This window comes from Stegodyphus dumicola, chromosome X2, assembly GCF_044657685.1.
Source record: "Stegodyphus dumicola isolate Sdum_Otavi_A_Nest chromosome X2, ASM4465768v1".
NCBI classification, from domain to species: Eukaryota; Metazoa; Arthropoda; class Arachnida; order Araneae; family Eresidae; genus Stegodyphus; species Stegodyphus dumicola.
Window position 1 is genome coordinate 36,208,530 of NC_140781.1, and position 17,151 is coordinate 36,225,680.

General features: G+C 33.0%; 1 protein-coding gene across 1 annotated transcript in view; it reads left to right on the plus strand.

Moving 5' to 3' along the window:
• LOC118182204 (Na(+)/H(+) exchanger protein 2-like) overlaps window positions 1-17,151 on the plus strand; it is a 267,934-nt gene that overhangs the window by 194,510 nt on the left and 56,273 nt on the right. Inside the window, exon 5 of the mRNA XM_035351522.2 lies at window positions 7,590-7,792. Within this exon, the coding sequence (XP_035207413.1) occupies window positions 7,590-7,792 (203 nt within the window). The remainder of the gene's footprint in view (window positions 1-7,589; window positions 7,793-17,151) is intronic.

Here is a 17,151-nt window from a genome sequence, read left to right on the forward strand (position 1 = left end):
TTGTTTTAAAAAACGTTCATGTGCGGCCAGAACTGAATTAGACATTAAGAAAAAAAAAATAGAAGAAACAGTAATATTATTTCTGCTGTAGCTGGTCGAAAGTTAAATTCCAGTGCATAACCAAGCATTATGTTTTTTAATGTAGTATATCAGGCTGTTGCTGTTATTGGTTACTTAATTTTTAGCACATATGATTCATAAAAAAAAGTGAATTTTAAACTTTTTTCTAAATATTCACATTATTTTTACAACCAAGTATTGCGAATATACTTGTATTTCTACTGACATATTTCAGCCTAATCTGAAACATTTATTTTGAATACTAGAAGATTTACATTTCATTCAAACACAAATTACCTTTAGATTTATATAAAAGCCACCCTTCCAGTCAGTCTGACGTAAGTCTCTCTTCTGCAAGCAGAAATTAATCTGTAGAAGAGCTCTTGAAGGTGGCTAAGCAGTAACAACTTCCTTTGTTTTGAAATGTTGTTTCCTATTATAAAACTAGTGCGAGTATAAAACTTTAATTACCTCTAATTTTGAGTTCTAATTTGCAGACACCTTTCACATTAACCAGAAACGTTACGTCATAGTTTCAAAAAGCGAAATCCTAAAGCATTTTTAACAGTGTTTCAGTGATATCATCAGTGATCAGCAGGCGGAATACACTCTGATTAAATAATCTAAAAGTCTCATTTAGATACTATCTCTTTCTACCTCATTTGAATACGCGCGAACTACATATTAGCATTCTGGCAAGAAAATGGAAAGGGAGACTTACAATAAAGATATTTAACATAAAATAGCTGATAAGATAAATAAGTCCTTACAAAGTTGAGTGGATTTTTTCCTGCCTGATGTAAATACTAGTAAACTCCACATAATACTCTCCAACATAACCAACATAGCCGTGCCTTATTGCAATAAAATAAATAGTTAATCCTTTGAATAGTGCTGATGCCTATGTGGCACAATAATATCAGGTTGACTGAAAAGTAACGCAGGAATTTTGTTTGCAAAAATTCAAGTACATGGAACAATATTGAAGTGATTCTGCAGTCGAAAGAATTACAGGTTATTATAATATTGTTAGGGTTACAGTGAAAAAAATTCGAAATTTTCTAAAGACAACATACGTTTTTTTTTCCTGCGAAAATTGATCAGCGAGTTAAGAAAACCTAAATGGCATTGAAAAGATACACGTATGATGAAAATTGCTGGCTTGAAACGTATGCAGAGAAGAGCATTGTAAAGGATTAATAACGACGCAAGGGAGGAGAAGGAAAACAATTATTAGAATTATAAGTTTTCAGCGTGCCCACCTTTGCAGATGATAACGCATTGTTGACAACAATCTCCCGCACGCAAAGTAACATCGCAGGAGTACAAGTAACATTGCAGGAGGGGTCTCTATAACTTCACGTTCTGTGGCATCTTTCACTTCTGACAAATCTCCCGAATTTGATGTGTACACCTTGATATGTGTATGCGCCGATCAGTTTGAGAAGGAAAAAATGGGTGTTGTCATTCGAAAATTTCGAAATCTTTTCACTGTATCTGTAACCGGAAGAGCTCTGTTGTTTTAAATCATCACAAATATGAGCGCATAATATAATGTATATAACAATATCTAAAATTTTATTTCGATTGGCCGAACGAATAAGCCAGCAGGGGTTCATTTATCGGGGAAGAAGAATTTTTATGCCCCCCTGTGCTATCAATGAAGGTCAGTGCTAAGGGAATTAAAGAAGTTCAGACGTGGAAATTTTAATCGCTAAATCCAGTTGAAAATCGAGGGAAGTGGAAAGTGCTGTATTATGTTGAAAATACGCTGATAGCGTCAAATCCATGTATCACTTATAGAGAAATAATAGAGAGGCTTCACTGAGGATATTGAACGGCACTAGACCTTTGAAATGAAACAAATGGAACAGACCTTTGAAATGGGTCGGAAAGGTTTGGCGTGCTAGTGTTTTTACTGCGCATTAAATCATGGCTGAGAGCCATAAGCAAGTAGTATCGGTTTGCAATTCTCTGTTTATAAAATATGAGTGCAGCATTTCCTAAAACATCTGTGAATAGAATTGAAAAAAAAGAATTTTTTATATTAGTTATTCTTGAAAAATACAACGGTTGAGCGCAAAAGAGAATCCAAGGTTTTAATAAAAACCAGGTTTTTGCATCCAAAGCAAGTTTTGTTCTGCATGCGATTGGATATGAAAGGTATATATTATTTTGAATCCTTAGAACCTAACTAAAACATTAATTAATGTAGGCATCTGTTGTCATCTTAGAAAGTTTGAACTCGTCCTTCGTAACCAAGGGCTCTGCTCTAATTAACAGCCTTATGAGATTCATCAGCAGGTTAATGCTAAATCCCTTGCTGCAGGAGTGTCTTGGCAAAAGGTTAATAATGGGAAATTCCTATCATCCAGTTTAAATCACTGCAGCATTTCTTGTTGTCAAGAACTTTCATAGTAAACATAAAGAATAAAAAGTATTAAAAGAATATTTTGTTTCAATATCAAAAAAATTCTTCAAAAACAGAATTAAAAAGTTGCCTCTGAATTGATTTGAAAGTTTATGGGCGAAAGTCATAGAATGATTATATTCAAAATGTTCTGATGTTTATATTCAAAATTTAATTTATGCGATAATATTTTTACCATTTGAAATTGTCTGTCTTGATTCTTACTCATTACTTTCCGTTCAACCTGATATTATACACAACGTCAAAAGCTGTTGCATGGTGTGTATGTTTGCACCCGTTGATCGTAAGCATATAATTTCAGTTATAAAAAGGTTATAGACCAGAAAAATATTCATGTTTTGGAATTTTTATTATTAAAAAACTAGTTTTAAAACATTATGAAATCTTTTTACACAGACGATCACTAAAACACTTTGAACATTTTTAAAAAATTTCTGCACTCAATTAAAAAAAAGGAACCCAAAAGGTTTGAACAACATCTAACAGAAATTGACCAAGGTATTTAATTTTAAACTCTTAGTTCTAGTTTCTTGAAATTTCAAAGATTGTATACAAATTTAAAAGCGAAATATTTAAATTTGAGCGCAACTAAAAATGAAACGTTAGTTTAAGTTGTTAATTCAGAAGGTAATAAACTAAGTAATGAACATCGTAAAATGCAGACCACGGTAAAAAATTTTGATCAATGGAAGTTTTTCAAAAAGACATTATCCACAAAATCGTATAAAATTTGTATCCTAGAAGACAATGGTAGGCTTCAAGTGTAGCCAACTCAAAGTACTATATGTATAAATAAAACTGAGAAATATTTCTATCCAATGAATTTTTATGTGATTATTATATTATGATCCTAAAGTAGTAAAACTGCATAGGAGTGTTACTGACGTTTTTAATATTAAGAAACTTATAAATTACTTGTAGGAAAATACTTTCTGCATACCAAATGGAAACGAAAATTATATCAAAGAAATTTTAACGTTAATAAATCACAAAAAAATTTCACGGAATGATATTAAATAGAGAAAAACCAACCTCGAATTATCCTAATTGATTTTTTAACTGACCCCTTAAAAATAGCGGTAAAGATTGTTTTTTATCATTCATAAATGCCAAAAAAGATCCCAGATTTTGAAATTAAAAAACATAGTTACTTTTTCTTGTATGGAGTCAAACGTTCTGTGTTTCATTTTTAAAATGACTATGAACTTGCACTTAAAATAGCTACAAGAACCTAGGACGTGTAAAAGAGTTAGATTTTGTTATATTTACAAAACTAATTTTCCAAACCAAAAAATGTCATAACTTGAGCGTTTGCATCTTTTAAGATTTTTTGTTATTTCAAATATATGTTTATGACTAAAGGTTGAAGAACTTTTATGGACGCAATATATATACATTCCCGCTGTAGTTAGTTAGATCAACTTGAAACTCTGAAGACCATAAAGACGTGAAGAAATCTGAAGAGGCTGAAAGACTGGGTGTGGCTTGGAGGGAAATGACGGTGACCTGTTCCGTAAGGCAATTTTGAAAGTGTGGCTGTTACTGCAGCCGAGAACTTTTCCTATGCTCAACATTCAATAACAAAGGCACGTAAATTGTGCTTTTCCTGATCCACGGTGTAAATAATAATAATAACTAAATAAAACCAAATTAAAAAGTAAAGGTTGCAGCTCACTTTGCCATGTTATCCTTATAAAATCCTTATGAATGTGATGCAAGAGTTGAAGTCGGAAGATGCGCAAAAGCGGGTAAATTTGGCTTCCCAATTTATCGCAATGCTGAATAGTTGAAGAAATATGTTCTTGGAATATCTTATGAATATCGAAACAGTCTTTTTACTGGAAGAAGAAGTAAACGACTAAAATTTCTGCACATGTGGTGTATGAAAAGTCACTGCATTATGTCTCTGAGGTGCAGATTTACCGCTTTATTCTCGGGCAGTATATCTATGAGGAGATGACGTTTAAAAATTCTATAATTTGTTCCACTATTTGTGCACATTACTGTAAACTGTTTTCCCAGCATATAATATCTGATTTGAACGAATGAGGATGTTTAGGACATTATTTTATAAGCAGCATGGAGTTGCTTCCACCTTCAATAAATATAGAAATTGCTTAGTTTTAACTTGCGATGTTCTTTAGATTTCAAGTTTTCTAGACTCTTGGCCTCCTCGCTCTCCAGACTGTAAATCCTGTAATTCCTGACGGTAGAGATTACTAAATAATCGTTTTTATCAAGGAAGCACTCGGAATCTTTCAGAACTGAAACCCAGGAAAATGCATCATGTTACGGTATTCTTTGAATTCTTGTATATTCTTGTGTATTCTTGTATATTCGTGAAATAACTTGAAATATCAAGTGGCGACTGTTTACGCAGTCCTACGCTTCTAACATCCTACTCATGCGGAGAGTGCGCATATTTTATGCATATGCTATAACCGAATACCCTTTTATTTTATCTCAAGATTTCATATATTTTACTGAAATATATTAATTTCTTGTTTGAATAATTTGTAGAAAAGCATAGTCTAATGGCAACAGTTTGAAGCAATTTTATTCTGTATTTTATTTTCTCATGAGCTAAATATGCAATATTTCTAGTTTCATCAATGTATGTTCATTAAAAGAAGCTTTCAATGTATCTAGATAGAAAAACTATAAAAGTAACCCCCTCGTATGAGAAAGTGTACCATACTCCATTTAGAAGAAAGCAAGAATCCTCGAGTAGAGAGAGAGCCCATTTCCATAACGATGTAGGCAGTCTGTCTTTTATCGGTACAACTAATACTCTAACGGTATTTTGTTAATGAAAAATAACTTTACGCATAATGTAAAAATTTATGCAATGCAAAAATTTCATAAAAAAAGGAATTACTTATTTATGTTGTTTTGACTTCTTATGCCTTCTAATTGTTCAACAGACTCAGTGTTTTCCTTCATGTATAACTTAAGTATGAGAAAATATCTGATAAAAATTTTTGAACCTCTTTTCCACGCATTACTTAAAGCTTATATATTTGTCATAAGAGTTTTTGGCATTGAACATTATTGAATAAATGGTTGTTTACTTCAATAGAATTCTCATCTGGAACACTTTTATGTGGAATTTAATGTAAAAACCGCATCTCAATAGTATTCATGAAAATTTTGTGCTTTTGTCTTCTCTTAAACTAAATAAGCTTTCTCTAAAAAAAAGGATCACTTTTTGATGCAACTTCTTTGTCTCCTTATTTCATAAAATTGCTTGGAAAACTGTAAAAAATAACTTTTAATAAATACTTTTAAGATTCTTATTTCAGTATTTAAATTATTTATATTTCGGAACAAAATCACTTGAAAGAAATTAGGATTAATAAAAAATACAGCTCTCGGCCATCGGGTTCCGAACTGAAGATTCTTCGTCTTCATCAATCGTACATTAATCATTACGCCACTGTATATTCCGGAAGGCATTAGAATATAAACAATAAGCTACTGGCTCCACGCCAAAACCACAAATCTGCATATTGTGCTTTTTTTCACATAAATGCCACAAATCTGCATATTGTGCTTTTTTTCACATAAATGCATTTTCTAAGCTAATGTTCTGTGTTTATCCGGCGACAAAAAAGGAATAAATGTTCCCCGAGAAGAAAATTATGTAGTTTGTAAAATAATTATACAAAAACCGTTAATTAGATTCGCCTTTTGCCAAATTGTTAAACACTTTATATAATATTTTGCAGATTTGGGATTTTGCCAGAGAGACAATAACATACGTTAGCTAGAACTTTATCTTTTATCCTCTTCCTCAGTTTTTAAAGGTTCTTATTACGCTTTCACACATATGTTCCCTAAGGTGCACTATGATTGTTTGAAATCTGGTAAAAACCAGTGAGTCTAAGAACCTATCAACAAATTAATGACAATTTAGTGTTCATTAAAAAGTCTGGAAAGCATTTTGCACAGATCTGTAATTTTATTAATATCATTGCTAACTCCAGTAAAAGCATTTCTAATTTAGAATAAAGAATAAATTATGCTTTACAGATCTCTATTGAGAGTTCAACACAGAAATTTCTTAAATTAAGCCTTCAGTTTTACACAATTTAGCCAATCACTTCTAATTGAGGGAAAACGAGATAGATCGCTAGTAAGTTTCAATTTTTAAGGATTAAACTACCAATGTTGAAATGGGCCATCTTCTAATTATTCTAAGTTTCAGAATTGTACGTCGATGTATTTAATTTAACGTTGAGAACAGAATTTTTATCCGATCTTATGATGCTTTTTCCGCGTAATAGGCAACAGTTTGACTTAAAACTGACACCCATGCTGTGGGAATTTCTGGTACTTTGGCAATATCACTAATAATTTAGAATTCTGATTTACTAACACTTTAACTAATAATGCGTTTGGTATGGTTGTGAAATGAGTTAAACAGTCCTTTTTGTCCTTATGATTAAGTATATCTGCCATAACAGTTTTTGGCATTGGACATTATTGAATAAATGGTTGTTTACTTCAATAGAATCCTCATCTGGAACACTTTTATGTATAATTTAATGTAAAAACCGTATCTCAATAGTATTCATGAAAATTTTGTGCTTTTGTCTTCTCTTAAACTAAATAAACTTTCACTCAAAAAAAAAAAAGAAAAGAAAAGAAAAAAAAAAAAAAAGAAACATTCTTTGATGCAACTTTTTTGTCTCCTTATTTCATAAAATTGCTTGGCAAACTGTAAAAAATAACCTTAATGAATACTTTTAAAACTCTTATTTCTGTTTTTAAATTATTAATATTTCGGAACAAAATAATTTGAAAGAAATTAGGAAGTGAAAGATCCACTAAAGGTTAGTCGGTAAAATAATTTTACGAACGTACGACTCTTATGCGGTGCTAGAGATATATCAGTACGGCAAATCATGGAAGTAACAAAAAATTTAATGAAATAATGAAACACATCTTTCTTAAAACTTTATGAAACATTTAAAAATTCACATACAGTACTGTCAAAAAGTATTTATCGTAGAATTTATTGCTGATGATGAATGATTATAAACAGACTGCTATAGTAATTATGAATTTTGTATTTTTTGTATTTCTTTATTTGTAGGTGTAGTGGTTTTGAGTGGCTTCCTCAACCAGTTCCGCCTTCATCAACTGAATGGTGTAGAACAGTTCATCATGTCATATGGAGGGCTCAGGGGAGCTGTTGCATTTGCTCTGGCTTTAATTATTGACGAAAAGATCATTCCTAGCAAGAAAATGATGGTTACAACAATTATTGCAGTTGTCTATTTCACAGTATTTGTTCAAGTAAGTGTGCTTGATTGATAAACGTGACTAAATAGCTATATTTGCACAACTCTCTATCGTACGATTAAAGCGATAAGGGTTCAGTGATATTTAAGGGTACAAATAAGGAAAAGGAGGCTTATCAATCTAGAGCTACAAAACACACATCATAATCTGAAACGTGGTTTGACAGATCAAACATTTTTCTGTTTCTCTTCAAAGTTCAATAACGCATGTGTCAGAACTATTTCTTTTTCTTTTATTATTATATTTCCTTTTATACGTTTTTTTTTGCCCGGGGGGATTATTTGCCTTTCTTTTCCGCTTTTAGTTTTATATTAATGAGGAGTATATTTCTTTAATTGGAAACTTTGTGAGTTTCTATATTTACTCGTAGCAGCTGAAAAGTCTTTAAAGATTTCATTCTGACTGGATTAACCTTTTATTTCACAGTCTCTATTCTGTAATTCAGTGTAACTTTGATACGTTTAAAAATAGATTTTAATATGTTAATTTAAAGAAGTCGAAAATGTAATTCACATATCTAGTTCAATATAAATTACGTATTACGTTACGTGAATGACATGTTGATTTATCACGTGTTTATAAACGCCCTTCTTGGTGATGAGGCATACCATTTATAATACTTTTATTTTTTTCGTTGAAAAGTGGTGTCATTTTAAATGTGGAGGCCTCGAGGAAGCCATTCGGGTTTTACATGGATTCCTATGCGTATACCTGAATGTTATTCTAGTGCATTTGTTTCTGCATTAGATCGAAGCCTTAGCTCTCTTAGCATGAGGTACACTGCGTAAAGAAAAAAAAAATGCAACAGCTCTATATCTCCCGTTCTACTGGGCCGATTGACAAAATTCAAATTGCATTCTTTCATGTCTCGAAAGCGCGACTTAGGCTATATATTAGATTTATATATAGCATTGTTCTAACATAGGTATTTTGACACAAAATCGGACTTTTTCTGAAATAATATACCACTTGTTTTCCATATTTCAATTCTACGACTCAAATTATGCCTAGATATTAAATTTTGTTAAATTTGGTGCGAAATTTAAAGAGAAATTCAAAACATTTTCTTGCGCAATTTTGAGTTTGCGCAAAGAATAGTTCAATTGGCGAACTTCTTAATATATGGCAACCAATTTTCCTTTCCCTTCCATTATGCCGGAGCAGAAAAAATTCACATCGTTCTAACTTTCAAATAATTTTAACAAAGGGTCTAAACTACATTTGATATTTTATCGCTTTCAACAAATATCCCAAATTTCAAAACGCGTCAATATATATAAATTCACGTATAACTTCGGAAATTTTGAATAAAAACAGTAATTTTTTTCCATGTATGCTTAGAAACACGTATACTTTAAGATGAGGGTAAAATTTTTATAGATTATAATTCAAAATTTTTTGAAAAATGTATAAAAATTATTTTAAAATACAAATTTTAAAAATAAATCATAAAAAAATGGGTGTATTTTATTTGGAATAAACCTGAATTTCGAAATGTGAAAAGAAGAATCAATGAAGTTTCATAAAAAAAGAGAGATTAATAAACATGTACCAAACTCAATTAACATCGAGGAGCTAAACTTTTAAGAGCTAATTTTTTAAAAAACCAACTCGTGCGATTTTTACAAAACTTGGTAGTTTGGCGTAATTTGAGTCGCAGAATTGAAATATGAAAAAAAATTGGTATGTTATTTCAGAAAAGTCCGATTTTGTGTCAACATACCTACATGAGAACAATACTATATATAAATCTAATACAAATCCTAAGTAGTGCTTTCCAGACGTGAAAAACGCAAGTTGAATTTCGTCAATCGGCCCAGTAGAATGGGAGCTATAGAACTGTCCCTCCCCCCCCTTTTTTCGCAGTGTACAAATGTCTATACCCAGAAGTGCAAAATGAAAAAGTACAGAGCATACAGATAACTAGTCTTCACTTGACATATCTTAATTTTTTCATCTATGGAAGAATTCTAGCGATTCTTATTAATTCCAAAATTTTTCAGATGATTTTTGGACAACAGATCTTACGTTTGAGCAACGTTTTACTATCGGAAAACTTGCTATTATGATCTTCCGTATGACAGCTTCTTATATAGCAGAGAAATTTCCGTGACTGTTATAAATATTCATAGTTTCAGTTTTCTCCCAGTTATTCCGGCTAATTTCGTCCTGGTAAATTTTCTCTTTACTTAAACCTAATATCTTAAAATACGAGTTCTTTTATATTCAGGAATTTCAGAGCAGAAATTTAATTATTGACTATCTAATAATAATTAGCAAATCAATTTCAGCTGATTCAAATTAAAGATGTTTTTCTTGCTAATGTTTCAAATGTAAGGCAGAAAAGCTGCTTTATTCTGGTTTCAGATGAATAGTTTTGGCTTTTTTATGGCTTGAGAAAAGTGTGAAGTTGCGGGTGGGTTGGAGCAAGAAACCTTCAAGTCCCGTGTACAGGATAATCCGAAATCACGAGCCAGAAAGAATAGTCTTCTGCTTATTTAAAAACTCGAAACTGTAATTTTGACGACGTGACTTCTAGAAGTAAGAGCTTTAATTTTGTAGTCAAACAAACAATTAAAATCTTCATATAATAAGCTCGTAATTTATTGTCAAAACGTTTTCGTTAGCAGCTTCAACTTAAGTTGTTGTTATTCTAAAGTGATATTAATGTGCTTGCCGCTCAGACGATATAGTGGTTAGGAAAAACCTACTGCGGTACTGAAGGCCTCTAGTTTTTATAAACAAATCGTGATATTTTTGCCTTACACTTAATTTTAAAATATGAGTTTGTGGAATTTGCCAGCAATGGAAGAAACTAGGATAACATTTCTGCAAGAATACAGAATTTTGCTGAAAATTTTCAAAAGGGAACAACGAGGAAATCGATTGTCGCTGTTGCCGAGGATTGCACGAAGCCGATTCTTCGCAATTTTCTAGCGTTTTTAAGAAAAAAACTGATCGCTGTGTACTTCGAAAGAATATTATCTTAAAAAGTATTGAAAGATTTGAAGAAAAAGGCAAGTGTTTTAATTTTTAATGTATTATATTCCGCATTTAATAATTCAAATTTGTATTTTAAGTTCTTAAAGCATGCTTTCTTTCCATATGTTAATAATATTTACCAACGTACGATAAATATCGATAGTTCACCATCTTGGACTCAAAAATTACCTTTTTATATGTACAAAATCGCCAAACTGAGCTAATGTGGTTGCGTTATTATCGAAGTACTTTTAGATAATGAGAAGCCAAATGTTAAATGCCTCTACATGCCTAAGCCATACCTACTGCTTTGGAGCTGAAGAACTTAAGCGCTTTTTCTCGAACTAGTTATCCCTCGATCTCTAACTAATCGAATAAGAGAACGCTTGAAACTTGCTACGGTATGATTTATAAGTAAATGAGTATGAGAGATTTAAAAAGTAGAGACTAAATCCAACTTTTTAAAGTTATGTATACATTTTAAGATTTGGCGGTAGGATTAAACGAAATTAAATGATAAATAAATCATGTTACATAAAGATTAAATGAAGGTAGATCAATTATTTTATTGCTCTTTTACAGCATTTTCAAATTTTGCGCAACATTGAGCAGTAAGGTTAACAAAACAAATCAGCTCACGAAATTCCATTCAGAAACTTCACTGTACACAATTATTCGAGTTAAAACACTCTTTAGCATTGTTAAACATTAATGTTCGTATAATAGATATGTTCAGCAATTTAAGCCAAATGTAAACTTGGGAACAGAAAACTGGTCTCTGCTTCGACTAAAACATAATAATAAATTGCGATACAATCAGTGCTAAAGAGCACTTACTTATTCCCGCAGATAGAGAAAAATTCCTCCATGTTTTCACGTTACGAGAGCAAAGGAAGAAAAAGGAGAAACCGTTTGACCTTAAGCAGCTGACTGCTTCCAATGCGCACACATTCGCCTTTTTTAATGTAAGGTCAATACGTCAATGTATGTAAGGTCAATGTAAGGTCATTTTTAATGTCATATACGATGAGTACGACAAAGTAACAATCTTACCATTTAAGGAATTTTCTTCCTCCTTAGCAAATTCCTTCGTCGTGTAACTGGAAGCACGTCAAGCTAGCAGTCGGAAAATCCGGAGTTTGATTTCCGGCCAGGACATGTTAATACTTCACGTTCCTTGCTCTGACGAGTACCTAATGATTCCACAAGTGGCACCCGAACTAAAATGTTCTTTACAGTCATTCCTGACCATCTGGATTCGGCGACTGTGTACCCTGCATTCGAGTCATTCTTTAAAGAGGAAATATATTAAGGAAGTACTATTCCTCACCACATGCTTTCGTAAGCATGTCCACCTAGCACTTCGAGTTCAAATCTCGCCGAGGCTGTACCTTATATTTTCGTGTTTCCTCTTTCAGTAAACGTAATTGTTCTACAGTGACACACGCACTAAAGTGCGGTGGACGAAAATTCTTCACCCCCAAAATCTGGCAACTGGGTCCCTTCCTCCCCAATCCTCCCTCTCCCTTTAAGTGAGAGAGGATGTAAGGATTTCCTTCCTTGCCACATGCCTTCGTGAGGTAACTGAAAAGCACGTCAGTCTAGTAGTCGGAAGCTCTGGAGCTCGAATCGCGGAAAGAGCATCGCTTTCTGTTTCGAATTAAACTCAACACATCCTACAATCATAACAAATGCCAGCATATGCACAACCTGCTCCAGGATATTACTTTATAATATAATAGCAATTTATCCACGGATGTTAAAAGCAACGAAAATTACGGCTTTAAATTAAGAGCAAAATCATGAATACAGATAAGTTTTTTTGTTAAATGTAAATTAAACTAAAAACAATCTAAAATTAAATTTGACTGGATAAAGGATCCGTTTTACTGAAAATAGCTCTTATCGGTTAAAATATTAGGTTGAAAAAAGATATACCACTAGGAAAAAATGCCTATCGATATTGCTAACTGCTGTTATGTAACTGTTGTAAAGCTAAAAGTACATGATTTAAAAGTTGAGTAGCAGTAGCTCGATTGTATTTCCTCCAGATAAGTCTGAAGTTAAACTGAGACACAATTTATTTTAATATTTCATGCTCAAGGAAACAGCTAAGTATAATCAATAAGCTTGATTTAAGAATTCCTCGAAATTTTTTAGCATTTAAAAGAAGGAAGACAGTTGCTGAAGAGTGATGCACAAAACTAACATTTCGACAGTGTAATTAAAATATTAGCAAAAGAGCTCCGTATGAATTAATAATATGTAGATTACTTAATTATTTTAACAAACATTTTGAAATGTATCGTATTTTGAAAGTGCAACCATGTCAGTAATATATCGACATGAGTGAAATAAAATCTTAAGAAGGAAAGTACAAGTAAAATCGTTTTACCCGCAATTTTAGTTTCCGCGTGTGTTACATGCAGCCATTTCAGAAATGTATCTAATTTCTTTCTTGCAATTTAATTGTTTACTCTAAAACTGGTATTGATCTTTAAAGATAATAATTTAAAGAACAAGAACAGAATCAGAAATGTTAAAAAAAATGTAGTAGATAGTATAGCACAAAGGAGAATTAGCAAAAACCTGCACGATATTCTGAAAATTTCCAGAAAAAGAATAACGTCCAGTCGGACTATTTAAGACGATATCTTTCTCATGACATTTAATTCAGCATTGCATGCTTAAATATTTTCCTACGTATTCATAAATTACTTGACAAACTTCAATACTCATCAAAGGGAGAAACGAAGAAATCGCGAACATTATGGCAATGAAAAAAACATAAGGTTTTAGTTTTGGTAAAAAGGCATGTTTTTTTAATAGTATCGCTGTGACTAGATTATACTCAGGAGAAAATATATGAGCAAAAGGCTGATGGATTGTGCGCGTGACCCTGTCACTATTTTTAAACTAAATTGCAAAAAAAAAAACATTTTACAATTATTAGCATAAAAGGTCCAAAACTTCCAAGCAAAACAATTATATCAATATTTTACAATAAAAATAAATTCGTGCAAAAATATGAAATGAGCCATAAATAAAATATTCTTCTTAAACAAAAATATATTTGTCAGAAAAACTTACAAAGCAATTAATTTAAATATTAATTTAAATATAAAAAAATGGCAGTAAAAACTTCGCCATTTATTTTATGCTTTTATGCTATTTTATTCCACTATTTTACAGAATGCTAGCTGCCTCTAAAGAAAAAGGCTTGTAGCGAATGGATTGGATTTATGCGTTGGGTTTTTTGTATTATTTGTGTTATGGTTAGGGTTATTTGTATTATAACAAAGCACAACGAAGGCCATCTTTCTAAGGATAGAGATCCCTTCGTGAGGAATTTTAAGGGAAACGAGCTCGTTTTCGTATTCGAAAACCGCGAAAACTCCTATGCAGCCAGCCCGTTCGACGTGATTTAAATTTGAACGAGGTAGCAGTGTTCAGCGATTTTAGCGTTAGGCGGCTGATGGGCTAAAGCTTATGTTACGTGTCTGGTGCAGGAATTTGTCAAAAAGTTCATATGTGAGTTTCTAATTCTTTGTGTCCCTCCCAAGCGACGACTCAAAGTCACCTAATTTTGTTTATTTAAGCTAATCTGTTAATATCACCATAAAGATATTAAAAGTTTTGGTCTGAGATTTCTTGAAACGTTCACTAATTCGCTGGGTATCAAACACGGTTCTCCAAATTTCTGGATTATCATGCGATCACTTAACGACAAGATCACATGAAAGGAATGTTTTTAACTTCTTATGGCCTCTATAATCTAACGCAAAACTTACCATATTTTAGAGTTTTCGAAGCGTATATTCATATTTCACTACGAGTTTAGCATTAACAAGTGCGAAGAAATAACATTTTAAGTTAATTTTTTTAATTGGTTTCTAACTTTTTATAACTTTTATATTGAAAGTAACTTAAATATAAACCTTGATGTTCAAGCCTCTAGAGGTTATGAGACGCCATCCGCTTATATTAACGTCACATTTCTGTCTGATTTTTAGTTTTCTCTTCATCTCTTATTTATACCCATTTATTGGGAAATTATTTTGAAAATATATTTACTGTTAATTTTTCAGGCTAAAATAAAAGAAATCACCATTTCCTTCAAGAATTTCTCACCAAGGTTTTTTAGCATTTCCGAAACTCTGAGGTCAAATAAAGACTTCATCTTATTTTATGTATTTCGCATTAAATAAAGTTATCTGATAATAGGAACATAATATATTCAATAAATATTCATTCTATTATTTATTTGTTATCGCATGCCTGGAGTTCAACGCAGAATATAAAGAGCTGTGAAAAATAATTACTAATTATTTATAGATTCGTGCATGAAATGGATTAATTAAAAATTTTAAATCTGTAGGAGGGCAATTTTAGATAAAACAAGTAAGTATATTCTTTTAACCCCATTAGGCAAGTTAAATGCGAGCTTGAATTGATAGAATCTCTTACTTTTCAGACTGTAAAGTATTTTTCCTTCCTTTCCACATGCTTTCGTGGTCTAAATGGAAGCCCGCTCGACCGCGTATTCGGGAGAACCGGAGTTCGAACCCCGGCGAGAACACTGCATATTTTCCACGTTCTTGCATCAATATAACTTAATGACGCTACAAGTCCATAGGGGAAATTAAGTAATGCCGTTTAACTACCAAGTTTCACTATCAGCCGTAAAATCTAAACTTATTTGTCAAACTTCCGATCATTGTTCTATTTTCTGACTATAAAATTGAAATAAGTTTCCTTGGAAGTGGTAGGAATCTGATATTGCTTAAAAATGTCGTTGTACTAATGCGGAGTTACCTAACAAAAAGCGTGTTCTTTGCTCCAGACAATCTGTAGGCTTTCACTCCTTAATTTGTTTGACTTTGCCCCTGTTGAGATTATCAGGTGACTTATCGTCTTATCTAATTTAGTACAGCATAGAATCATTCACCAATCAAGCAACATCCAAAACGTCTACCAATTACTAAACACGAATAGGAACGGAAAATTCAAAAGATCACGCAAGAAAGCGATATTATAGAGCTTCTAGCAAGTCCTTGGGCCTCTACCATAATCCTCGTCAAAACGAAAGATAGTTCAACTAGATATTGCGTTGACTATCACCTTTTTAACGAGGTCGCGAAGAAAGTCAGCTGCCGTCTTCTTAGAACTGACGACATTCTAGAGGCTTTCTGGAAATAAATGGTTTAGGATGCTTGATTTATAGAGTGGATATTGGCAGGTAGAGATACATCTTGATGACCAAGAAAGGGCGACATTTACTACCAGATAAGGAACTTTGGCAATTCAAGGTGATGCCGTTTGCATTACGTAATGCGCCGGTCACATTCGAATGCCTCATGGAGACCGTGTTGAGAGATTTTTCATACAAAGCTTGTCTGATATACATAGATGACATCATCATCACCGGGAAAACTTTCGAAGAGCATTTAGAAAATCTGAGATAGGTGCTTCAGAAACTGAAAGAAGCTGATCTAAAGTTAAGTCCTGCCAAATGTAAATTATTCAGACAGGAAGTGACCTCGGACATGTCACCTCTGCCAAAGGTGTGTGTTCGGATCCAGAAAAAGTGTCGCCGGTTAAAGAATGAAGACGCCTCGAAAATGTCCATTAGCTGAGAAGTTTCCTGGGGCTTTGCGTCTACTGTAGAAGATTTGTGAAGGACTTTTTTCCATCGCATGACCCTTCCACAAGCTTACAGAGAGCAAGAAAACGTTTTTGTGGAAAAAAGAATGTGAGGATGCATTTAACAAAGGAGGCTTTAACATCTGAAACAATCCTGACGTATCCTCAGCTCGACAAAATATTTATTCTTGACACGGATGCGATCAATGAGGTTATCGGTGCTGTGTTTCCCCAGATATAAATGGTCAAAAACGCGTTTTAACATCCTGGAGCAAATGTCAGTCTAAACAGGAGAGCAATTACTGTGTCACGCGAAAAGAGTTGCTCTCCGTAGAACGTAGAACATTTTCCGTAGCCGTAGAACCTTTCCAGCATTAACTCTCGTAGAAAACTTCTGCTCCGCACATATCATGCATCGTTGTCTTGGCTCTTAAATTTCAGGAATCCCGAAGACCAAACCAGCTAGATGGGTACAGAGACTCTAGAAATATAACACCACTATCCGTCATTGGAAAGGATCATCACACGAAAACACCGGCGCCCTGTCTAGAAGACCCTGTCCAGAAAACTGTTGATGTTGTTCCAGGGTCGAAGTGAAGTACTAATTGGTCAATCCGGTCGCACGTCATGTTACAGCATCAACATCGGCTGGGACTCGCTTCGCATTCGAAACGGCGTCTTGTACCGGAAGTTAGAATAGGATAATGGAAAGGCATTCCAATGTTAGT